This window comes from Meleagris gallopavo, chromosome 5 (assembly GCF_905368555.1).
Source record: "Meleagris gallopavo chromosome 5, MGAL_WU_HG_1.1, whole genome shotgun sequence".
Taxonomy (NCBI): Eukaryota; Metazoa; Chordata; class Aves; order Galliformes; family Phasianidae; genus Meleagris; species Meleagris gallopavo.
Genome location: NC_139408.1, coordinates 36,852,205 through 36,878,891, shown reverse-complemented (window position 1 = coordinate 36,878,891; position 26,687 = coordinate 36,852,205). Strand labels below are relative to the sequence as shown.

The 26,687-nt window shown below is 34.2% G+C and overlaps 1 protein-coding gene across 13 annotated transcripts in view; it reads right to left on the bottom strand.

The window, feature by feature from the left end:
* Positions 1–2,000: 2,000 nt before the first annotated feature.
* Positions 2,001–26,687, bottom strand: part of TTC6 (tetratricopeptide repeat domain 6) — a 56,400-nt gene continuing 31,713 nt past the window's right edge. For 10 of the 13 annotated variants that reach the window (XM_085225264.1, XM_085225263.1, XM_085225262.1 and 7 more), the window contains 17 exons: positions 26,465–26,634; positions 25,864–25,984; positions 24,488–24,638; positions 23,142–23,224; positions 22,645–22,721; positions 21,631–21,791; positions 20,374–20,508; positions 18,983–19,132; positions 18,625–18,765; positions 17,367–17,480; positions 16,833–16,952; positions 14,181–14,254; positions 12,608–12,818; positions 10,747–10,899; positions 10,380–10,550; positions 8,295–8,520; positions 2,001–6,337 (listed from right to left, as the gene is read on the bottom strand). In XM_085225264.1, the coding sequence (XP_085081390.1) occupies positions 6,201–6,337; positions 8,295–8,520; positions 10,380–10,550; positions 10,747–10,899; positions 12,608–12,818; positions 14,181–14,254; positions 16,833–16,952; positions 17,367–17,480; positions 18,625–18,765; positions 18,983–19,132; positions 20,374–20,508; positions 21,631–21,791; positions 22,645–22,721; positions 23,142–23,224; positions 24,488–24,638; positions 25,864–25,984; positions 26,465–26,634 (2,395 nt within the window). In that variant the 3' untranslated portion in view covers positions 2,001–6,200. Of the gene's footprint in view, positions 6,338–8,294; positions 8,521–10,379; positions 10,551–10,746; positions 10,900–12,607; positions 12,819–14,180; positions 14,255–15,453; positions 15,654–16,832; positions 16,953–17,366; positions 17,481–18,624; positions 18,766–18,982; positions 19,133–20,373; positions 20,509–21,630; positions 21,792–22,644; positions 22,722–23,141; positions 23,225–24,487; positions 24,639–25,863; positions 25,985–26,464; positions 26,635–26,687 lie in introns of those variants that run through there. The other 3 variants (XM_085225265.1, XM_085225267.1, XM_085225274.1) reach the window with 3 other exon arrangements.

Sequence of the window (26,687 nt, the reverse complement as noted above, 5' to 3'; positions counted from 1 at the left end):
AGCTAATTAGCTCCCTATTGATATTACCTTAGCACATTGGTTCTACTTGATACTCAGCATAGTATCTAAAGAGCTAATCTTCAATGATGCAGGTTTTCTTTCTTCACGGCTTCTGAATAACACTAATCAGATTTAAAATACTATTTGGAGGGCCTGAAAATAGGTGAAAATTACTTACCTAGAGACAACTGGTTATTTAAAGACACACATAAGCATTTCTCATTAAAACCCAGCTTACAGCTGCTAACTGTATGGGTAGGCTTTCTCAGATTCATCAACATGTTAACTAGGGCCAAGCAAAAGCCTTACTAAACACGCAAATAAGATACTATTCCCACTTTTTAAGCAAGTGAAAATGTGACTTAGTTTAATTTTTTGAGTTGTCCTGATAGTGACTGGCTGTGAAGACTATGTAGACTCCCTCCAGTGTAATTAATATTCCACACTGGCTGTCATAGTTTTATGAAATAAGGCATTGGAGGAATACATTACAGATTTCATTTTGCAAACAATAAATTAGAATTTATCTCACAATGAACAAGCACATCAGAAAGGTCAATGCTATAATCACAAAGCTTAGAAGAATTTGTGTGAAAGGACTCTGATATGAAGTCTAGGAAAATGCAGCCACGTGACCTACATCATCAGCTTACTACATGGATTTTCAAAATAAGTAACATCACCATGAAAAATAATTTTCTAAAAGCTTTATCACTCATTGTATGACTGTCGTATTCAGTTAGTGCTCTCCCAAAGGCAGTTTCATTGCCTGTTGTGCACAAAGAGATACTGATCTATTGCAGATTTGCACAAGTTTTAGTTTTAGGTTGTCTTCCACAATGTTAGCACAAACTAAGATTTTCACAGTGCTTTTTAATCAGTTAATAAACTTTCATTTCCTGATCACTTCTCCAACACAGCCTTCAGCTGGTCTCTTAAAGACAGGGCTCTTCTCTCTACTTGCAGACCAGCTATGCATTCTAATTAACTGCATGCTGCCAAAGACAAGCTTAGTCATAGCATTGTGGTTAAGGATTCCTCTAGTTAACCACGTTCTCAATTTCAAGGATGACCATCTCAACATGGAAAAAGGTACATACTTGCTACATCTTAGGGTACACATATAAACACTTACTAGCTCTTCCTTGACTGAAAACGTTAGGATAGATGATCACTGGAAGAGGATCTGTGACTAGGCGTATGGATGAAGGATACACAGAATAGCTCCAACATTCATTGCCACCTGGTATTTTTGAGGAAAAGGGATCTCTAAGAGTAGCAGAACCCCACTTTGCTATGTCCAAGCTTTTCATCAGTTTTACCAGACTTCTCTTTTTAGCAAGACTAGAGTTAAATCCAGCACATTGTGACATCCTTTACACTACAGCAGGCTGCCTGGGGAAGCTACTCTCATATGGCATATGCATTTCCAGTTAATTTTTTGCACTGCAGACTTTGCACATTATCTCCCCACGTGAACAAAGTCAGTAAACAATACGCTTAAGAGACTGCAAAATGAAGTTGCACACACTACTTGATAAAACTATTTTGTACAATATAAACTTGCTTATACACTATAAATTTACATTTTAGGAGTTGTAAATAAGCTGTTTGCCACACTGCTGTTAAACCTGTCTGTTGCATTGTTGTTTTTGTTTGCTAGTTGATTTGGTTGGACTTGATTTTTGTTTTTCTTTCAGGAAGAAAGCACTTCATTTTCACTTTCTACAAATGAAACATTGTGCCCATTTTGACAATGGAAAAAAAAAAAAAGAGAGAGAGAGAGACTCACAAAGGTCACTTTTCCCTTTGCAAGAAAACTAAATTATAGACATACAGCAAATAAGAAATGGCATACAATCCAAAGCAACCTGCTGTAAAATATAGCAGCTGGGAGCAGTTAAAAGCTTCCACGCTGTTTCCCTTTCTTTTCTGAATGCCTCATTTTGAAGAAATGTACCTCAAAATTGGAGAGAGAAAAAACAGCACACAAATGGAGCTGTTATTCAAGAGTTGTGCCGTTTATTACTTGCATTACTCTATATGTCTGCATTCAAGCATGCACACACGTAAATATATATTTACACTCTAAATATTATATTATTATAATACATAACTAATGCAGAACATTAACATTGTATATTACTTAAAATCTTGCGAGGTAGTTATTTTATTGAAAAATAATTGTATATAGCATACCAAAAAGGAAGTAAGAGAAGAATACTGTCAGTTAAGCAGTAGACCCTAGTACACACCAATCAGTTATACAGTAATCCCTCCTCAGAACAAGGAGCAGCAGATGCCAGTATAACTGATCTGTCCTCCTTCTCCCTTTCCCAGCAAAGTTCACCCACTTGAGATTACAGGCTGCCATCTGCTGGTGCTCTTACATAAATTCTTCTTTTGAAAAAAGCTTAAGACACTGTCTTTTTTGCACTGTTTCTTTCAGAGCACATAGGATCATAGAAAGGCTTAGGTTGAAAGCGACCCTGAAGCCCACCCAGTCCCAACCCGTGTCATGTGCAGGGCTGCCCCTCACCAGCTCAGGCTGCCCAGGGCCCCATCCAGCCTGGCCTTCATCACCTCCAGGGATGGTGCACCACAGCTTCTGGGCACCTGGGCCAGGGTCTCAGCACTCTGAGTAAAAAATTTTCTCCTAACATCTAACCTTAAGCCATTTCCCCTTCTCCTATCACTATTAGACCGTGTAAAAAACACCACAATTTCCCCAAATATCATTTCCCATTTTATTTCAAAAAGTATCACTTTCCTTTACTTTTCAATGGAGATAATGAACGATCCACTTGATGACCATTATCAAATGTATCCCATTAACAAAAAAGAGAGATAGAATGGATTCTTCTGCTCTTCTTTTTTGATTAAAAAAAAAAACAACTGAACAATGTTTTTTTCTAACACAACAATCAAATAATTATCAAAGCAAGTCAAGTTTCCTTGAAATAGTATTTCTTATTTGAAATAATTATCAGTGTCTAAATTAGATAAATAACTTGTATATAAAATGGTCATTCTGGATATGGGAAGACACGAATGGGAAAACTGATATTACAGCTAAACTAGTTTAGCAAAGTAGAGCTCTGTTGGATCACAGGTAGTGCAGTCCTTAACAGTAAAGCATAACACATACAAATGCAATACGAAAGCAAGAGAGATGTTCCATTCCTTATGTATTTTGCTCTTCATTACTTAAACCTGATCTAGCAGTGTAAATCCCTGTTCATGGCAGGGAGATGGAAAAGATGGCTTTTATGTGTCCCTTCCAAGTAAGGATTCTATGGTTAAATGGATTTGTTTTGGGCAAAATAAGAAATACAGAAAAAAATTAAGCTACACTGAAAATATTGTAAACACAGGAAGAGCTATTACCACTATACAACAACAGACAAGAGCTTTTTTTAAAATGAGTTAGGAAAGCAAATTTGCTTTGGTAGTACCAAGTATTAAAATTCACTGGATCTATTATTAGCAGTGGAAGAAATCTCAGACTTTAGTAACTGTCCCACTTTGAACTGGGACAAGTCTAGGCTGCAGCAATTCTATCATAGTGCCTTCCAACATAGAAGTTCAAGTGTTACTGTTCAGCCTGCAAAATACAATTGTAATTTAGTGGAACAGTGGTCTTTAGAATCACTATTATCCTTATTAGCAACTTTATTTTAAATGACAAGGAAGTACTATTACATAAAACACTTCCACTGACTTTTAGAAAGGTTTAGAAAATATTTTTTATGTTACAAAGAAAATTTAGAAGAACTATTTGAAGAGATAGTAATATATTTTTCAAAGAAAAATAGTAATATATTTTTCTTGTTATATTGTGCAAATATATTCTTCATCCGCAGCATCTTTCACAAGCATCTAGCATGCTCCCTGAGTTGGGAATGAGTGTGATGCTAAATTATGAAATCAGAAATACAGTGGGTCACCACTGAGCACTGTGCAACAGATGAAAAACTCTGGAAAAACAAACAAACAAAAAAAAAAAAAAACCTCCATGCAGCCAACCACAGAATTACACAATTTACTTTTTAAGTATTGGAAATACCATCCAGAATATAAAATTAGAACAAGAGAAGAGAGAAAACAACAGCCCATGTCATTTAAGTTATTCTGTTAATAGTGAGTCATAACTGATTGTCCTTGGTTTCGTGTTTTAAATGTGAAGATAAAAATCTTATAAATGTCCATTTATGTTTGACATTCAAGAGGGGTTAAGCTAAAGAAAATCGGCACTGAATGCTGCAAGAAAAGGATTTAAGGGAAAAGTTTGACCTCTTCATTCTGATTTAACTTTGATGATGTTCTATACATGATGAGGGCATTGCTATCTCACAACCCATCAGCAGGTAATTCATAAGGAGATCAAAGAAAGGCAAATGCCATAGAATCATGCATAATTTAACGATTTCATCAATAAACAATTCTTTAGATAATAAAGAAAATCGAGAGAAATGTGAAGAAGGAAAACGGGAAAAAAGACCCCATTTTTGCATCACAATGAAACCACTTTGCAAGAAAACTTTGGATTTGTGCACATGCAGGAAATCAGGTAAATAGTTTCCCAGTTTGCATCAACAACCATGATAAACATGCACTTAAATGTAGATGCATGTAAATGTATACACTGTAAATTATACTTGATCTATTTGTGTAGGTTGCAATACCCCATGTTATAATACCAAACAGAAATATTAATGTATCATCATAGAATATCCCTACCTGTTTTAATTTAGCTTATAAACATCTGTTTTTAAACAAAGACTAATCACAAATAAAGAAAAATTAAATATAGAATACTTGGGGATTCTTTTTTTCTTCTATGCATTTTAATTTTGCTTCATCTATTCCGGTCAACCATAACATAACAGATCTTACAAAGTACAAAGTCTCATCACTGTAGGTATTAAGCAGCAAGATAAGAGGGCAATCAAGGAGAGCAGGGATAGAGTCAAATGCTTTTCTGAATTAAGACATTAGTTGTGATACTCAATTTCCAGTACTTTTTTTTTTTTTCAATCCTAAACATCATAAGTATGACAAGCATAGAAATGTTATAATGTAATGTGATATTACAAATGCAAAATTTAGCTGCCAGAACAAAGCTAAACTTCTTGTCTATTATATTGGCTACACAATCACCACATAGGCATGAAGAACAGGGAGTACACAAAAACAGCATAAAGCATAGTGTTAAGTACTCAGAAAATAAAATGTGATTTTTTTAATGACGAATCAATGACAGCATTTTTTACTTTCATTTCAACAACACAACTTAACAAAAATCACTTTTGGAGTGCAAAAAAAAAAAAAAAGTCAATTCTTTACTTTTCTAAGGCAAAGACAACTATTTAGCTCCATCCTTTCGCTGTCTTCTCCATAATATGCCAAAACTGGGGAGTTTAATTTAGTATGTGAGTAGAACCTGACAGTTTTTTTTTTTTTTAATGTTGATCATATTGATTCATACTGATATCTTCATATTTAGATATTATAGAACTATAAATTTAGAATAAAACCCATAGTGTATTACTCTGGCTTTTTATATTCGTCTTCAAAGCTGATACATTGTAACACATTTACACAGAAGAACGTGACTTCAAGATTTGCTCTCAGGATGAATTACACTTTCCTCTCAAATTCAAGTTCTTGGAGTAGTTCTCATGCACCACAACAGCTTATGTTGCACACTGGCCACTGCCTGTGGCAGGGAACAGGGAATATTATGAAGAGGTGTAGAAGGACAATAAGGTAAAAAGTGAGACCTAGTTAGCAGTTACCAGCATTTGATAGCCATCAACCTTAAAACTATTACTTCTTAGATGGTCCAGGCAACATATAACCACCATCACTGTAAGCATTTATACCGGTTGGTAGCATATATCTCTCATCCTTCTGTCACCAGAATTTCAAGCTTTTTGTTTATAATTACTACTACTTTCATTTACCAAACAATTCAATGTTTTTTCAACCACTAAGAAATAAAGAACAATTTATAACTCATAACAATTAAAATATGGTATTCTGTTTTCATAACTCTGGCTAGTTCAGAGCTGAAACAAAGTAGTTATATTAGTTAGGAAAATACAATGTGTATAAAATATATTAAGATAAAGATATTTCTTGCACATAGGACTTTTTAATTAAAGTGTGAGAGATGTGTAAATAGAACCAGTATCTTTTCACATGTCATCAGTCTGTTCTTGTATGCTGATTGCTTTCTTGTAGTCTTCTACAGCTTCTCTACTGAAACCCAATTTAGCACGAATATCAGCTCTAAGTCTGTACATCATGGCATCATTAGGCTGAATTGACAATGCTGTAAAAATCAGAAATAGAATGTTAGGTAAAGAAAATCACAGAATTGCAGGGGTTGGAAGGGACCTCAGAGATCGTTGAGTCCAACCCCCTGCTAATGCAGGCAAAAAAGCATTGTCAAAAAGTTTGTCTGTGTTCTGATTCTTCTCCAAGCATGTTTTCATAAGAGAAAACATTACTTGTACCAATGTTTCATGAAAAGGTAGGCAACTTTGTCACAACACTTATTTCTTAGATTTTATTTTCTTTTTGATACAATTTATACATCTCACCTTCAACACTGCCCCAACAGCAGAAACTATGCTGTCCTTTGTAAAATGAGCAAAATCTAAGAGGAAACACTCTCACCATCCACATTTTACAACATAGCAAGGAACCCAATATCCTACTCAGTTTCTTTTTTATATAAGAAATACTTTGGAAATTGATGGGAAGTTTCATCTGCTGTTTTAAAATTCTGCTTTAGAGAGAAAATTAGTAGTCTAGTCAATTTTCATTATCAAAACACTATGGAATAGTCATTAAAGCCAAGATGTAATAATTATTAGTCACAAAAACCAAGATAATTTTGATAAATCTTGCTGTAAAAATAGCTAATTTTTCAAAAAGAAAATCTACAGCTTGGAATTATTCTTTCTGGAAAGTTCACTATTTGTGCAAACAAATGTTGTCAAATTAAAGTCTATTACTAAATTTTGTTCCATAAAATTAATACAAACTAAATATAGCTTTAGTTTCATGGAAGAAGTGGCCTGTGTGTCCAGAGTTGCTGGATCTCTGGTTAGTACCAAGGATAGCAGTAGCAAGGGTGTAATATGGTTCAGCTGTTCTGAACCTAAGCAAAACGTTTCTATTTTACAAAGATCAACATAAAAATCATAGAATGATTTGAGTTCCAGTGTCTCACCACCTTCACATAAAGAACTTCTTCCTAATATCTAGTCTAAATCTACCCTCTTCCAGTTTAAAACTATTTCCCCTTGTCCTGTCACGACATGACCTTATAAGAAGTCCCTCCTCAGCTTTCCTGTAAGCCCCCTTCAGGTACTGCAAGGCCGCCATAAAGGTCCCCTGGGAGCCGTCTCTTCTCCAGTCTGAACCTCTCTCCAAGGGGAGGTCCTCCAGCCCTCTGATCATTTTCATGGCTTTCTTCTGGATCTGCTTCAACATCTCTATGTCCTCCTTCTGTTGGGGCCCCCAGAACTGAACTAAGGTGGGGTCTCACAAGTGCAGAGTAGAGGGGCAGAATCACCTCCCTCAACCTGCTGGTCACGCTTCTCTCGATGCAACCCAGGGTACAGTTGGCCTTCGGGGCTGCAAGCGCACATTGCCGTTTTACATTGAATCTTTCATCAACCAGCACCTCCCAGATATCCTTCTTCTCAGGGCTGTTCTCAAGCCATTCTCCACCTAACCTGTATCTGTGCTTGAAATTGCCCCAACCCAAGTGCTGGATCTTGATAAAAACTTGATTCAGTTCCTCTTCTCTACAAACCATGCTATTCTCCCACAAAATCTTATGGAAGACTAATACCATTTCAAAACTTGTTCCAGGATAAGCATACACTAAATTTCTTGCCAATACATGAAATAAGCTACATGAAACCCTTGTTCATGTCACCTAGATTCCTCATCACATACAAAAATTTTGGCATGTACAGTATTTTCCTGCACTTCTTTCAGCAATTTTGTTTAGAACAGGGTTCCGAACAGATTCAGCTGCTATGACACAATATGAAACAGCTTTTCCTTCTAATCTACATAATTCTTTCAGTTATAAGATTGGAAGAAAGTCTGAAATTAATCAATCTTCCTCTTTCTAGTCACATCACAATATCTGATCAAAGTAGATCGAAAGTATTAGCAAAAATACATACACAGTTGCTGAGTTATGAAATAAAACCAAGTTGCCTAACATAATGTTTAGTATGCTACTATACAGTAGGTAAAAAGATTACCTGTTGAAATGTCTTTCTCAGCTAGTTCATACTGCTTTAATGCATTATAGAAATTTGCCCTGTTAAAATACACTGCTGCAGAGAATGGACAGAGGCAAACTGCCTTCTCAAAGTCTTCTTTTGCCTCTTCAAAATTTTTTAATATTGTATTTGTAACAGCACGATTCATGATAGCAGATTCATTTCTTGGTTCAAGCTTTAGTACCTCTGAGTAATAGCAATAAGCCTATAAAAAACATGAATTGGAGATAAAATAGACTGAATAAACATTCTTCAAATTTTAACATTCTGTTTAGCATTATTTGCACATAGAAGAGAGGCACACACAGCATCCACATGGCCAGAACAGCTGGCCCTAACTGATCAAAGTGATATTCCACACCATGGTTGGCATGATGGTGATGAGTTGACTAGATGCTCTTAGTGGTCTTTTCCAACCTTAATGATTCTATACAACATTGAGCTCGTCAAAATCTGGGAGCAAGAATTAGGGAGGAGATAAATTTAAACTGATGGTGTCTGTCTTGTCAATGTACAATGAAGCCCTGTTTTCCTGAAAACGGTTAAATATATGCATGCTAATGGGAAGAAGTGAATGAATTCCTTGTTTTGCTTTGCTTGTACACACAGCCTTTGGTTTACATATTAAACTGTCTTTATCTCAACTCACTAGTTTTCTCACTTTAACCCTTTCAGTTCTCTTCCCCATCACACTGGTAGGGACAGAGTGAATGGCTACATGGAGCTTAGCTGCCTATCAGAGTTAACCCACAACATCCAACATGGGGTCAATAGCCACCTAGACAGAGTTCTGAAAAAGGAACAGCTGGCTTCACTAAATTGTAAGTATAGCACAGAAGAAATGAACCACACACTAGAGACAGTTTGGATTAACATACAAAGTTTATAGTCCAATTCCTTGTTTCTCCATAAAGAAACAGCTTCTGGGAGACAGAGTAAGGAATCACAGAAATATAGGAAAGATTAAAAACAACTCTTCCAAGATCAGTCTTGGTGAATGATTCTAGATGCAGATAAAAAGAGAGTACAAGATCACAGGAGAAGCCACATGCAGGACACTGGCCTTGTAGTCTTAAGGAATTTATGATCCAAGTCTGACTAATTCTGTTGACTGAGCAACAGGGTTTCTAACTCAGAGAAACAAACAGGAACATTAAATTGCTTTCTGACATCATTGATTTCTTGTGCTGTATGAAGTACAATCTCAACTTCAAACTATATGCCAAATCTGTGCTATACATGATGAATTTCTCAACATGTGAATTACAAGCTGAAGTGTTTACAGATGCAGTTCTAGTAGGGGATTAATTCAAGTTGATCAGAAGTGCTGAAGCATCTTTACTGGTTCTGCATTCCTACAGCTGCTGGACTATAATGTTCTAATCAAAAGCCTGATTTTGCCCATGAAATGTGATAAGCAGCATGACAGGAAGCCAGAAGGAAAAAAAAAAAAAAAAAAATATCAGTGTAAGGACCCTCCTCACAGAGAGAAAAATAAATGGTTCTTGCCTTCAAGTTTTGAATACTCTCAAGAGGAATTTAAATATTTCCTCTGTATTTGGAAGATGCATACTGTATTTTAGCAGAATTAGGTGATTTAAACTTCTTAAGTTACTGTAGTAACAGATGTAAAGTCCAACTTCTTGACCAAAGCTCATCAGCAGAAGATTCTCTTTACTTTCCTCCTAATGGTGTTATGGTGAATCTGGGCAAATTATTTAACACACAGCAATTAGGCTTGAGGGAGGTTACTTAACATCAGTGAGATTTTGGTACCATGCTCCATTACAAATTTTTGTGATGAGTATCTTAACTGTCATGAATCTCAATTCGTATCAATGCTGCAATAAATAGTAGTAGGGCAATTACTTATTACTAATTACTGTAATTAATCTCCTGTTAGAGGATCATAAAAAAAAAAATGTAAAAAAGTTTCAACTTCAGCATACTAGAAGACATTAATAAATACTGTAGGTACAAAGATAAGTCAAATAAAAAAAAGTTGTTTTTTTTTTTTAAAAAAAAAGATAGCATAGAGACAGTATAAAATTTCTGAAGACTTACCTGTGAAAACTGATGATTATGGAAGTAGATATTTGCTGCACTGAAATAAGCTAATGCATAGGTGGGGTCAACAGAAATTGCTTGTTGATAGTCCTTCATGGCACAGGATAAATACCCCATTAACTGATTGATGACACCCCGATTTGTTAGCAGTGGAGCAGTAGTAGTGAGCTAGGATGAGATAGTAGAGGCATCCTTATTCAGGGAAAATTTACACTTATGTAGTAATTCACTGTTTTTCAAAAATGCATTTATTTAAAGTAGAATAACACTTTCTAATCCAAATCATCAATTGTTCATGTACAGTATTGGCTAGCTTCATAGAAACAGGTTAATCTTAGTAAAACCACTTTAACCTAATACCTACCTTTAATGCAGCATTTATGTCTTGAAGTGCAGAAAAAATTTCTCCCATTTGGAGAGAGATCGAAGCTCGTCCTTCATATGCAGCATCACATTTTGAATCAATAGCAATGACAACTGTTAACTGGTTCCAAGCACTCTGAAGTTTTCCAAGGGTCTAAAATGAATTGCAATATGCCCACAATAAGAAATCTACAAAATATCAAAAATCCTACTAATGGTCCAACTTAAAAAAAAAAAAAAAAAAAACAAACAAACAAAAAAAAAAACACTAAGTAAAATATGGAAGCACACTTATATTTACTAATGCAGGTACCTAAATTATAAAATAAAAAAATTACAAGGTTTTATTAATTATGCAGTGCTCATTGGCTTTATAGCTATGCAATCAGCCATACATGTTTTACCTGCAAGTATTTTCCCTTTTTTATCATAGATTAACCGATTATTTGAGGTTGGAAGGCTATTCTAACTCCTTGCTGAAAACAGGGTCATCTAGAGCAGGTCACTCAGCATCATGTCCAGCTGTGTTTTGAACAACTCTAAGGATGGAGATTTCACAGCTTGTGTGTAATTACTCTCAGCGTTTGGTCATCCTCCCAGTGAAAATAATAATGATAATGTCACTTTTCAATTGAATTTACTCTATTTTAGTTACTGCCCTTTTATTCCTGCCCTATCACTAGGCACCATTAAGAAAACCTGGCTCCTCTTTCCTCTGTGCTCCTCCATTATGTATTTATATACATTGATTAAAAAAAAAAAAAACCCTTATACTTTCAGATCTGCCTTTCCCTGTGGCAATAATATGGACTAATTATGTAAAGGCGGAAAGCTAAATATCTAGTTCCCCACATCAAAATACTCACACACATGTATGTTTAAGTCCTAAAGGTATGATCAGGCTGAAGAAAAGGCACTTAGTGAGATTTTTAGGACTCTTGAAATTAAGCACCTGCCATTACGTGAATTTTCTGGGTTTCCTCCTGCCTCTGAGAGATCTAATTTCTAACTATGTGGCCTCTCCAAGTTTTTTCTCACACAATATTTCGGAGAGCACTGCGAAAGCATTAGTTACATGTCAACTGTACTAGTAAATCTGTAAGGTAAAGCAAATTTTTGACACTTGTGTTAAAAGATCTGACCCAAGCCAGTGACAGTCCCTCAGCTACATTGGTAGAAATAACTCCCAGCAAGATTCATGACAGTTCAAGACATTTCCACAAGATAAGTGGATATAATAAATCAGAGTACGTAAATCATAAGAATTAGAGGAAGGAAAACTGCAGAGTCATATTTTATATCCCTTTGCTAATATAGAATTACATTTTCTATGTAGTTAAGTATCTTTCAGTGATCACAAGCTCTTTTCCAAGGGATATTAGTAGATTTGCTAGCACTATTATAGATAATTGAAATAGATAAGATTGTTTTACACTGATTTCCTTTTTTTGCCACTTCTTAAATCTCTAAACAACTCATACACACAAAATATACAAGTTCTTAATGTTCATTTATTAGATAATCAAATATGCAAGTCAAAGGTAAGGTTACTTGCTATTTCATTAGGAACAGATGTACAAGATGACTGGGTACAAGTATGGGGAAAAGAGTGGTCTATCCATTGATTTAAAAAGAAAACACACTACAATCTGTCTTAAGTACACAGATTGTTCTATATTTTGCTGGACAGGATTGCCAGTCTGGTGCCTGGCAACTCTGCCCATGGCAGGAGGTTGGAACTAGATGATATTTAAGGTCCTCTTCAACATAAGCCATTCTATGATTCTATAAAAATACACACATAATATTAATTTATTATGTTAGATTATACATCATATTGACAACGAATTTTGGTGAGTTACCTGCAAGTTGTATCCTAAGCAAATTCTGGCTTTCATGCACATTGGATTCAGGTGAATTGCTTTCAAGAAATCTTTCTGTGCCTGTTTAAGATCAGCCTCATGTCCTTTTTTCATGTATGAATTTCCTCGTCCAATATAGGCTTCCACAGAAACGGGTTCTAGTCTGAGAACCTGATTAAATGACCTCACAGCATCTTCAAACTCATTAAGTCTAAAAAAAGATTAATATTAACTCTGTTTAATGCTTAGAAAATTTATGAACAAGACTGCCATAATGCCTTCAAAAAGTAGTTCAGCTCTGACTGAAGGGAGTACTCTGTTTCTTAACTTTGCTTTCTATATGTGCACCTTTATGGTTATTATAAACAGAAGATAGTCAAACATCAGTTTAAATCCCTTGACCTGAAGAAAAACGCAGCAAAACTCATTCAACATTCAGCTGGACAAAATTTCATCTTTTCATTGTTTGTACTGAGCAGAGTCTAATACAGACTTCATCTGAGTCATTCATACTATCCAAATCTCATGACCAAACATACTTTTGGTATTCTGCTCAGGCAAAGCTTTTTCAGTCATAAATCATCTACATCTGATATAATATTATCTGGCTTTCCTCATATAGATTCTTAAAACTATCCAAACTACATTAAAATGGCAGGGCAAAAAAGGGCCAATATTCAGGCTATTGACAACAGCCAATTCTAGTTTTAGGAGTAGCCCAAATGTAGAATTCCATCCTTAAATAACATTTGATGTATTTGGGGAGTATTCCAAGTAGAAATAGAATTCCAGAAATACCTGACACGTTAATGAGTGCTAGTAGGTGTCTTTACATATAAAGCAAAAATTTCAACATGTCAAAATAAATAACCATTTCACTGAGACAAAACTGAAAGATGTTTTCTGATTATAAGCTTCCTGTTTTGAATGTACCTGAAGAACAGCCTGACAAAAAATGGAAAGACTATAGACAAAGATAACAAACAAGGGGATATAGACCAAATGTTGTGGATTTTCTTCCAAGTAGAACAACTATTGCAAAAACTTTTGCTTCATCTCAACCCTGCTTGATAGGATCCCAAATGCATCTTAACAGTTTATAATAGATGAGTTGCCAGTGAATCTTTTTGGTAGTTATATATAAACACAAACAAAAAAAAAAATCAGCACTGTGTTAATTCAGCATCATTCAGACACTGAAAGATGGAGCCAGCAGTGCTTTAACTACAAGCACGCACAGTAACACAAGAAGTTTTAATGCTACAATCCTGAACATGTCCACTTCCAGACTATCTCAGAAGAAAAAAGGTTATACAGTGATAGATGACAGAACACCCTTAGGGAAAAAAAATTGACTAATAGGCAGAGAATCATTGAAATTCCTTTTTCATCCTAGGTGATATTTGTGTGAAATGGGAATGACTGACTCCATGTGTCACTACGATAAGCAGTCCTCTCTACCACTTTTCCTTCTCTCCATTCTCAGTGCCCTCAATATGAAAAAAGTTCATGGAAAAGTAAATTCTAGGAATTATTTCATTTTTCTACTCTGCACCAAAGTTGCATATCTTACCGATAATGACAGGTTCCAATAGCTTGGAAGATCTGGCTATCACCTGGACTAAGCAGCACTGCTTCTTTCAAGTCCTGAAATGAACAGATCCAAAATGAGAATTTACATCATTTCACTTCAACTAGAACTGTGGTCTCACCTGAACAGTTCTACACCTCCACAGGAAAAGGGAGATAACTTCTGATGTTGGTGCATATCAGAAGTACTGCATAAATTAACTGTTTTCATATTTTATGACCCGTGAAACCTCTGAAGTTACGTGATACCACAGTATTTCTCACGTAACTGGAAGTACTACCTCCAGGGGGAGGGAAAAAAAAGCTTCCCGGAGGGATATTGTTTTTAATAGAAATGATAGCTATTCTTAAATACATATATATTGAAAGTATGTTTTGCTACGTGCAATTTCAACAGAACTCTTTTAGTAAGGAAATTATTTAATTACTACTGTTTCAAGTTACGGTAAATCAAATTCATATTTGTATTAGAACTCTACTCACAACATTCTAGTGAAGGACATCCTATAAATTATTATAAATCACTGTTCCAGGGCTTTTAACTTTTCCTTTTTACTAACACTCAGAGCATTGTCAAAATGCTTGTGGTTTTCATAGACTCATAGAATCATTAACACTGGAAAAGCCGTCTAAAATCTAGTATTGTCATCCCCCTACCACCCATGTAGCCCACTAAAACAGTTTCCTTAGTACTCACCACTTAGTGAGTTCAATTGTGCAATTGAACTATAATGTACTCAATTGTAAAAACTGTACAGGTGATTCAAAAATCAAATACACTCATTTTTGTTATAAGGAAGCACTTCACGACTTTTTACAGGAAAGAAATCAGTAGGCAGTAGGAGTGGTTTAGCTGATGTATCCACTAATCTACTTGTGCAAATTTAAAAATGTGGAAGACTTCAGTACTACTGGAATCACAAAAGTGGCAAAATACTTCAATATATATGGAAATATAAATATAAATACACAAATATGTATGTATGTATGTCAGTTCTTTGTTAAAATAAAACCTTTCTTTCAGTAAACATGAAATGCTATCATAAAATCACAAAAAACTCTAAATATATATATATATCACTATTGAGCAGCAATGTTCCAATCTACCAAGCCCTCTCAGTGAATTCCCAACAAAGCTAATGTGATTCTCTTCATGTGTATAGTTTGAACTATACACTCTGCTGCATTCATGGAGCACAGAAAATGCAGGATCATTCCAAGGACTAAGTTTGGCTTACTTAAACCAGAAGTCTTACCCTCAAACATCACCACACACTCTTCATAGAATCGTGTAGAGAAGAGAGACACCTCTATGCATCAATTCAGATCTTTCATAAACTGAACTGCAACTTTGTCTTTCTTCCAGTGTACACAATTCAGAAATACATTCACTTTGAGTAGAAGTAAAATAATTACATCTTATTTCAGCAAGCACTATACATGTATACAGATATGCCTGCAATGAAATAACAGAACTGATACAGCTCTAGCACATATATAATCACCAATTCTTTTCTTAAATTAGCTAATATAACTTTGTGCCTGTTTTTCAATTGCCTTTTTAAGATTTGTCTTCCTTATAATCAAATAATTCTTTGCTCATTCTGCTGGTTCTGATCCATTTCCCAATCTCCTTTTACTCTCAGCATCTTTTCTGAACTATACTGACCAATTTCATCCTGAAGCATAAGAGACCAATTATGCAATGTTTCTACTTATTTCTAACTAAAGTCCAAGGTCTGTCAACAGTAAAGAGCTTTTGGCACAAGCTTTCAGATATTTTGAGATTAATGGAAAGGTATTCATATTCTTTCTTTAATATCTCTTTGCAAATAAGAAATACTACTCATTACTCAATTTCTAGAATGCTTATGTTGACATCATTGCTATCATGTGACAAAGATAATGAAGTTTAAAGCTAACAGTCCACAACAGAGTCGAATGCACCAACCACTGCTGAAAAAAATACATACACATATATTACTTTACATGGACACAAAAAAAAGTTTTGGAAAACTTGCAAATTATCTAGAATTGAAAAATAAAAACCTCCTATGTGAAAAAGTAGTTTTTAATACTTAGGTTTTAAGTCTGCTACTACAATACCAGGTGGAGTCCCACTGAATGAGTCATCTGCACTGTGTCAGACATTTCTTTCTTGAGATCTGACCCTCTCTTTCAGTAAAAGTCACTTACGCACACAAAAATAGAGAAAAAGTAAACAAGCTTACACAGTCAGATCCCTCCATTTACTTAGGATTCTGCAACAAATTAGTACTCATTTAGACCCAAAATAAATGACAAAGTTGCTTTTTGGTTTTGTTTGTTGTTGGTTTGGGTTTTTTTGTTTGTTTGTTTTTGTTTTACAAAAAGGACAAGTCAGTTGTCATTAATTTTTTACAATTCTTATGCTCAACTCCAGCTGCATAAAGTTGTAAAATAGCTAGAAATGCCTTTTATTTGCAAATTCACTGCCCAGTTTGGTATTAGATGCTATGCAAATTAAAAAAGGGAACCTTAACTATTTTAGAAATACTTAACCTGGCAAATTAATCTCTATGTAACCAAGGGCTCATAATTAAGAGAAACTCTAAATTTGCTCTACGCAAAGGATTCATTTATTTATTTATTTTACCTCACAGGCATTAGCGTAATCACCAAGTTCCATGTAGAGTAGTCCACGATTGATGAACACTTTTAAAACTATTTCCTTATTCTCCTCATGTAGAAGAAAAATTCCGTAATCTTTCAAGGCCTGTTAAAAAAAGGCATTTTACACAACTATTTATTCAGAGAGATATATACATTGCCTTCCATAATTACATGGATATCCAAACCCAGAGTACAAAATCAAAGATAATATAGATATATTAAACAGACTTCATTAAAACTCATTTTGTTATTTCAACTTTTTTTTTTACCAACTGAAATAATGGCTTCTACTACTAAAATTTTTGTCCATATTCCATTTTTAATATTATAAATGCATTATTCTTTATCTATTATTGAAGGTACTTTTAAAACTATTTTCAAATACATTTTATTTTTACTGAAAAGACTAAGCACTACTTGCATTAACTGAATTTTTCTTTTAATTTTGTGAAGTAGTGTTATGACTAGGTATTAACAACAGAGTGACCATGTGATGTTGTAAAACTGTGTATTGTACCTTTCTGAAATTCTTTATTTGATGATAACAGATTGCTCTGTTATAATATGCCAAAATGCAGGTATTGTCAAGGACAATAGTTTTTGAGAGATCTTCAATTGCAGCTTTAAATGACTGGAAATGAAAAAACACATCAAGTACAAATTATAATTCACAGCATCATATGTTCCTCTTGAAATAATAGCATTTCATAAAATTTGATTTCATAGTTTTCCATTCTTATTTCTTCATCAGTACTGAAAGGTATCATTTCACCAGAAATGAGTTTATGTAAAGGGAATGCTTCTTCAGAAGCTCCATATGGACAGTCAGGACTTTTTTACTGATTGTTTAGAAATTATTTATATGTTGCAACACATAATCAACCTTCAATTTTTTTGGTTTATCTTTTGTTTCTAACACTAACCTAAAAAGTATATATTGTGCCTATTACTAAGTGAGAATCTATGCCATAGAACTTCAGAGGAGAATATGCAAATAGATGCCAAGTAGCTTGCTCAGTTCATCATTAAAACTACACAGATCAGAGTGGCTTTAAGTGGGAAAGCAACATATTCATCAGGTTCCATCAGCAACACCGGTTTCCAAAGTTTTACCACTATTTTACTATTATAAAGTGATAAGTAAGATATGAAGGCTGCTCCAAAAGTAATGCCTCCTATCTGTTTCCATGAAAGTTACAACGGTGTTATAGTGCTCTCTGTAGCTATTTTATAAAAAAATTTCTCATTTACAAAACACCTTTTTTCCCCCAACATAATCACCCCATTTGCTGTGCATTTTTGCCAGCATTGTACAAGAACTGTACTTCCGTGAGTATGCCACACGCACAGAGGTCTGTCTCCCTGTCTGTCTGGACATGGGTTGTCTTTCATATAAACATTGGCACTGCTGAAACATACCACCCACTGCCTCACTGTGCACACATCCACTCTCTGGTCTCATCAACAACAATTGATGAATGTCAACAAATGCAATTTTTTTCTACATGGAAGTATTCAATTCCACACCTTTGCTTCATACACACTTCCATGTCAGACATCATTGTGTCAGAGTACCCCTCTGCTGCCACCTCTCACAAAGCAACAACATGTAATGGAATACTGGCAGAGAGTTCAACCTCTACTGCCATACCACCAACAGCTGCCTCTGATGTTGTGGGCCACTATAATAAAATAGGAAGGATTACTTTCAGTGTGGCCCTCATACACTAAGTTCTAAGGGAGAAAGCGGCAGTATAGCAACAAGAGATACCTACCTTATTTTGATACTTCAGTATTCCTCGGTAAAAATAAGCTTTTACACTGTTAGGATGAATTTTGATTGCCTCATTACAATTCATAATTGCCTTAGAATATCTGCCTTTACTTCCATAGTAAGCAGCACGACCCATATATGCCTACAGAGTTGAAGACAGAATAATGCTAAAAGAAAAAAAATCTGCTTATTTTAGACAAGGGTTAAATAAATGAAATAACAAGGCTTTATAAAAATATCCATCATTGTGCTTGCTGGCAGATTACAAGGCAACATACCCATAAATGAAGAACCAGTCATACTCTGAACCCATCCTAACATGCATCAAGGAAACAAACTGTCTGGAGTTTTTATATTACCTGGAAATGTGACGGACAAAGTTCAAGTGTATGATTGAAGTCTTGGATGCACTTTGTTTGTCTGAGTTGCATTCGACACAGCCCTCGTTGATAAAAAGCATCAGGGTAACTTGAATGTAGTCTGATAGCCATACTAAAAGCATCACAGGCCTAAAAAAAATTACATATCATCTGACTTAAACAGTCGGTTTGTTCAGCTGAAACCATAGGCTGCCAATTAACTGATTCATTTTTTACAGGGAGATTATATTCCAAATGCATAAATAATTTATGTATGTATCCGTTTTTTTTTATTGTTTTTGTCTACTGCAACTTAAAATGCCCTAATAATACAATCATAACCACAGGGAGGTACAGTCTAACTCATTTTATGATCTTCAATAAAACTTATAAAGCATATGGTCTTCTGTCTGTAAAAGCTAAAACTGTGCAGTTATTTATGACAGTGATTGATGTGAAACTTCTTCATAATTCATCCAGGCATTTTTTTCTTCCACATTGCTCATTACACAGTCATGGGCTTTTCCAGGATGTACAGCTATAATATCAGATGTGCAGTGGCATAGTTAACTTCATCAGTTGTCTGAATTATCTGGTATGGTAACATACGACAACTTTGAAAGCTTCTACCAAAAGAATATTACTTTGACTTACAACAATTCAGATCAGAGGCAGACATGAAAAGACATTGTGCCCTGTGAAAATTTGATTCTAGTTACAGTCTTGAGCCTTTAGTAAATTAGCTACTGGCAGATATTTACAAAAATATCAACATAGAAAACATTTTCAATAACCCACACTAAGCCTGCCACAAAGCTCACAGGTAGACTTTAATACTTTTAATGCTTTTTTCAGGACGACTTTAGTATTAATTTTTTTTTCAATACCTCTAATGTGTGCTATTGATTTTATTGAAAAATATTTATTATTACTATTTGTTTTGTTAAGTATCATATATAAGTTAAGTGCCAAACAGAACCATCTAGGGGGTGTTTTGAGCTACAGTAATACAAAAAAAAAGCAGTTAAAATACAAACTCCATAATTAATAGAATAATCTAGGATTTTCTTTGTCTAAGTTCAGTACTTACTGACAAAGTCACTAATTGCTACATGAGTATTTGTAAGATCTTGTTAAAGTATTGATAAGAAGGTAAGAAATTAGTGCCACTTTAATGATATCAGAATATGAATTATTTTCATACATTAAAATTCAGAACATTAACACTGAAAAGTGATTCAAAAACTCGCAGGACAATCTAACAACATAAGTTAAAAAGAATTGTTAAGGTAGTTAAGGTTGTTGAAAATACTGAAGTTATTCATTTGGTTATCACTTTTGTCTATAGGCACTGGAGCCAAAGGAGTCAAATATATATAACTAATACCAACCTCTAATAAATTTATTTGTTCCATATAACACAGGCCCATAAGATAATACATTTCTGCAGCCTCAAATGTAGGAGGCAGGATTTTTTCTGAGGTCATCAGGAGATTTATAGCTTGTTTAAAACTTCCCACGGCATCCTACAACACAGGGAATATTAAGAATTTTAAAGTACTTGAGTAAAATTTTGAAATGTTTTAGTCTTTGAAACATAAATGCAAAAATGAAAAGTACGGAGTTCCTTAATGCTGGAGCAGCATAGCCTGATGTCTGGTCATTTACTCATATTAGAAGAATTGTCTAATTCCTGTCCAGCAGTGAGGCCCCCTCCCTGGGACTAATACTCTGAGGAATGAGGGTAGGACTCTAATATACATCTCTTAACCGTGACAGCTGAAATGGGTTGGATCAGATGGTACTAACAATTGCCATCTTCCAGTTAGCATTCTTTCAAAAACAGTGGAAATAATATTGATCCATTATGATTTGAGACTAACAGAACACAAAAGCTTAACAAAAAGTTGCATGTGTCAAAATGTTTCAGTTGATACAAACACAGAGAACAGGAGTACAGTCTTTGCATAGAGTATACCTAACATTCATTAAAAAAAAAAAAATGCACAAACCTAAAATGAAACAGAAGGACCATGCATGTCAAAGAGAACTCAATATATAGGTAGATTCAAGTCATTCTTGATCTCCCTGTAGCTTGCTGCTTTTATTTAAGGAAACAAGACTGTACATTCTGCATAAATAAATAGGACTGTACCAAAAAAATTGCATATCCATACCGCTGATTTCAACAATTCAGCAGGCCTCAAGCATTAGCTAACTACATGAGCCAGAGAAATGACAGTATTAGTTAAATCCTATGACATAAGTAATCAAAAAGTTGAAAAATACTTGCAATGATAATATATTCATTTCATGTACATTAACAAAATATTTGTACAGTAATTAAAAAAGAACACTAGATATTATAGTTATTTCACAAAAAAGAAAAATTGTTACATAGAGTTATAGAATAAGATCAGTTGTATCTTTTAATTTATTTACTTTAACAAAAACATGTTAAAATTCAAATTGCCTAAATTATGCAGAACTGCTGTTTTGCTGTTGTTGAAAAGTTTTACACAGGTCTTCTTGAATTTTAACAGTAAGTTGCACCAAAGATTTATTTATATACAAAGACATAAAATACTAAAAGAATTAAGAAAAAACATTGTCTTGGTTGGCATAGACGTATAACAAATGTTTCTAACCTCTGTTTTCTCAGCTTTCATTTGTATTTTTCCTAAGAGGACAAACACTGAAGGCTCAGGTTGAGTTGTAGCAGCTTCATGTAAGCACTCTATGGCTTTACTGTGATTTTGACAAAATGACTGTATGAGTGCTTGCTGAGCAGGCTGAATCTGAAAGGACACTGGAAGAAAACCACCACAGAAAATTACGATCTTTTACTTCAACATGTGTTTTCCAGTATAAAATCTCTAAATTACATGCAAATTTCAGAATATTGTTAAAATAGTTTGTTTCAAAAAGACTAAACAAAATCCCATATAAAAATCTCAAGCTGAACAATTATCAGTAAGTGTAACTCAATGGCTAAACACCCACAAACCCTCCTCTCCCCACATCTAGGAAGTCTGTGCTATGTTGAAGTATCACCACATGCATGCATTGTTTCTATATAATACTGTGTGCACCCACAGTTCGTCCCTACCAGAGAAAGATAATTTCATCTTGAGTAGAATAGGTATTCACATGGATTCATGAATAACTGTAAGGATGCACTGTACACTGCCACTTTATGCTCATCACATAAGGAACTTTTATACTGCAACATTTTTACTGTTCAAATGCATTGCAAAGACTCAGTCCTGGAGCTACGTAGTATTTTATTAGGAAGGACTATAAAGAAGTACAGTACAGAATCCTTACTCAATATTCCTTTTAAAGCAGAAGTTATCAAAATTGAAAGGAAGAAAAAGCACCACCAAAAAAAAAAAAAAAACCAACAAAGAAACACCACCACATGAACTCAAAAAAAAAAAAAAAAAAAAAAAAAAAAAACACGAGAACTCGAAAGAAATTCTGAAATCACAAGTAGTAATCAGGAAATAATGTATATTTCATATCTTTAAAAGTTACCCTATATTTTAGCTGATTCATGGTAACTAACTTACTAGAGTGCTTGAACAGATATTTTTTTTTAAATGTAAACTTGTAATTCCTTGATTAGAGATCACACAACAACACAGGCAAATTGACATTACCTTCATTCATTTTTGCGAGTTGGTGAATACATAAGCTTGCCAGCTCATATTTCTTCAACTCCATTAAATACTGTCCCCTGTGAAGAAATATTTGTTGGATGCAATTAGTAAAGTTCTTCCCAGGTATTTCTGTCAAAATGCAAATGCTGCTGCAATTTATTTTCTTTTACAGAAAAGGAGAAAAAAATGAAAACCAATGTATTCCAATATTTTTTTTTTCTCTAACACAAAAGCACCAAGAAACAACATGCTTACTTCTTTGCAGATTGTAGGAATTACAAAACTACATTTCCTTTGAGATTATATTAACAGGATGACATTATACAGATATGAAGTTCCTAAGGTTTGAAAATGCCATTAAAATACTTTTTTTTTTTTTTTTAAAACCTATTGAGAGCAAGGTTCAAAGCATACGAAGCATCTACCAAAATATTTCCAATGGGAAATGCTGTTAAGAGTAAGGTATGTGTGAAGACTTCCACTAAGCACTTTCCTACCTTAGTATTTGTAGTTCTGATTTATCTGGATAAAGATGAATGGCTCGATTTATATCTTTCACAGCATTTGATAAATTATGAATCTGTAATTTAAAACAAACAAAAAAATACAACTATTTAGCTGGTATTATGAACACAGTTTGGAGACAATTATTTCTGTAAATGTGGTCCTACAGGACATAGTACCCACATAATAACAACTCATGAGGGACATGCCTTCTAAAGTAAAGGCTCAGCACTTTTTAGTTAAAAGGTCTGCCACCTACAGATTTCCATACTGTCCCACAGGGCAGACTTGAACAGCAGACATTTTCTTTACTTTTCCAAAATCCAAATAAGATTCTGGACTACTGGGAAGAAGAGTAGGTCACGATATCCACATGCACATATGTCCTGATTAATTTTAAATGCAAATCATTACAGCAATGATTTGTCAAGACTGTGTCTGTAGTCCCATTCACTGTTTTTCTGTGAGAAGGGGAGGAGAAATGGCAGGAATCATTGCAGAGAAGATACCAAGGACTGATCTATCCAGATGGCTAGATGCCAGCTGGAACTGCCATCAAATATTATTGCTGGAATTCACATACTAATATGAATTTAGCTACTCTACATATTTCAAAAAACTACAGAAGCAACTTGAGCATTAGTAGAAGACATTCTATGTGAACTATGAGACAAGTTCTTAAAGTCAGTATCATATCTTTAAATTTTATTTTTTAATAAGAGTCCATCCAAGTGAATTGATGAGTTAAAAGTAGTTTTCTTCAGACAGATAAAATGAACAGTATTAAATAATCTCTCAAAACACTTAAATGAGAAATAATTCTTGCCATCTTTCCAATGACAGTCCACAGAAGTTAAGTCACACTGAAGACTATGTTCCTTATGCTCCTGAGAAGTTCACAAAAAACAACTGCTAGCAGAACCTGTTCTCTCATCTACACAGATGTAATGTATTAATGGGAAATTAAAAAACTTTAAAACAGCTCCCAGTTTCCTGAAAAACAAAAGTTCTCAAGAACCCTATGTCTAGAAAAAAAAAAAAGTATTTCAATTTCTTTTATTTCAAGTATATTTTATCAAAGCCCAGACTAGATGAACACTGATCCAGAAAAAAAATTGAATGAAATTTGAAATATTTTATTTTGTTGCATCACATGCCAAGTTTGCTTTATAGTATTTGAAATGTACATAATTCTATTATGGTGATAAGGACTACTTGAAGTGTATAGCTGTAAACAGGTTATAACAATGCAACATCAAGGTGTAAATATTAAAATACTTGCAACAACACCAAATATAGAGCTGTACAAGTGACAATGAAAAACTAAGGGGAGTATTACCTTGTGATATGCTTGTGCTCTATACAAGTAGGCTTGAACATTGAGAGGATCAATTTTTATAGCATTAGTAAACTGTTGAATTGCTTCATAGTACTGATCCAGATGCAACAGCAGTATCAAACCAATATTTAGGTACGCAAAGATGATAGAGCTAAAAAAAAAGATTTTTCTCTTTTGTTATTTCATGAAATACATAACTGTATAAACTCTGCAGCAGGCTTTGCTTTTATGACATTTACAACATATTTTGATCACACTGAGCAAAATAATATTCATTTCCAGCTGAAGAGACAGCTTCTATGCACAGAATAGATTATCAGTAGATCTAGATGGTAATTCACATATACTGAATACACCAAGAAACACTGAACTCTCCAACATAAAAGCATAAAAGTTTACTTACAAAAGACTCCAACAAAACACACATGTCTCCCAGTTAGCCTGCTCCTTTACCTTTTTGGCTAGCAGTGTGAAAGATCAGAGATTCCAGGATTTACAATATCTTGTGCAGCCATCTCTTGGAGAAACTTACTAGGCAAGTTCTAGATTCCCAACAAAAGAGCCAAGAAAAAAGGAAAGCTGAAGGGGTTGTACATCTGCCACAGACTGGAATGGGAGCCTTTGCTCAAAACAAGACTGTTGAGGCTGAAAGAACTCTGTCTTAAAAGAACGAGTAACTAATCTAAATAACTGGAATACGAAGCTTTTTTCAATTTGCAAGACTGTCTTTAGAAGCCCAACAATACAAACAGTCTGTTTATAGAGTACTAAGTGATAGGAAGAAGTCCAATACACAGAAAAAGCATTAGCTTTAGTCACCAACTAACAGATCACAAGCAGTTTTGTTTTATTTTATGTTATCAGGAATTTTTTGTTTTAATTTATTTCATGGACACTGCTGATTTTACTAAGCAAAATATTGTGGCATAGTTTTTTGGAAAAAATGTGCTTTCACCTACGTTGTATGCAAATTTCCTTTCAGAAGATCTGTGAAATAATTCTGGGAAGAATGATTTCTTCCTGTAATTAAGATTTCAATTTGCCATGTAAGGTAAAATAAAATTTAAATCTAAAACAAATAAATAATTATTTTTATTGTATTTGTACTAGGGTAAAAGAGAAGAAAGATACTGTGAAAAGACAACATTGTATTTCAGTGTGTTTTAATTTCAGTCTCTTTTCTGAGTAAGTAGTGACTCCACTTCCCTTTATTAGTACTTATTTCCTTAGGATTTTTTTTGTTTGTTTGTTTTTGGGTGGTGGGGTTTTTTGTTTTTGTTTTGGTCTGGTTTGGTTTTGTTTTGTTTTTAGTATTTTTATGCTTTCAGGTAATAAGAATATAAACCAAATCTGCTGAAATTGTCAAGTCCCGTTACCTGTCCAAAGCTATGACGCTTTCAAAGTCATGGATTGCAAATGACCATTGCTGTTGCTTTGAGTAAATGACCCCACGATGAAGAAAAGAAGAAAAATTCTCCTGAGTGTCATTGATGAGTACTGTGAGAAAGAAGAAATGAAAAATCAATAGTTCAAATATTCTCATGTATTTCTATTACTCCACTCAACTTACCTGCGGTTCAGTCTTTACTCTGGCTTTCCAAGAGTTTTATAAAATATAATTGTTTAACAGCATTGTAACATAACATATTATATCATAATACAGTTGGTTTTAATAGTGCTTCAAATATCTTCAAGATGTATAGAATTCTCAGTTACATTCATTCAAACTGTTAGAATTGAAATTAAAAAGGCTTAGGAATCAGAGTGAAAGTACCTGAGGAATAGCAACAGCAGCAACAGATGATGTAATGAACTTAATAGAAATGAAAAGGAATAAATTATTAGCATATACTGAAAAACAACTATATTTTTCAGAAACTGAACAGGAAATAATTTTGCTGTACTATAATATAGTAATTAATGACTGATGATCATTTCTCTTTTTAAACAAACATACACCTTTAGAAGTAAAAATACCAGAAACACTGAAGTCCTGCAGAGCTCTTTTTGGATCAATCTCCCGTAAGATGCAACCTCTATAGAAGAACGCTAACCAACAAGAGGGGTCTAGATGAATTGCTGCTGCCAAGTCTTGTATTGCATTTCTATACTGCTTCTGTTTAGCATATGCTCTTCCTCGATATAGCCTAATGAAGAAGAAACAATTTGAGTCAACTTAATACCAAGCATTCTTCCTTTA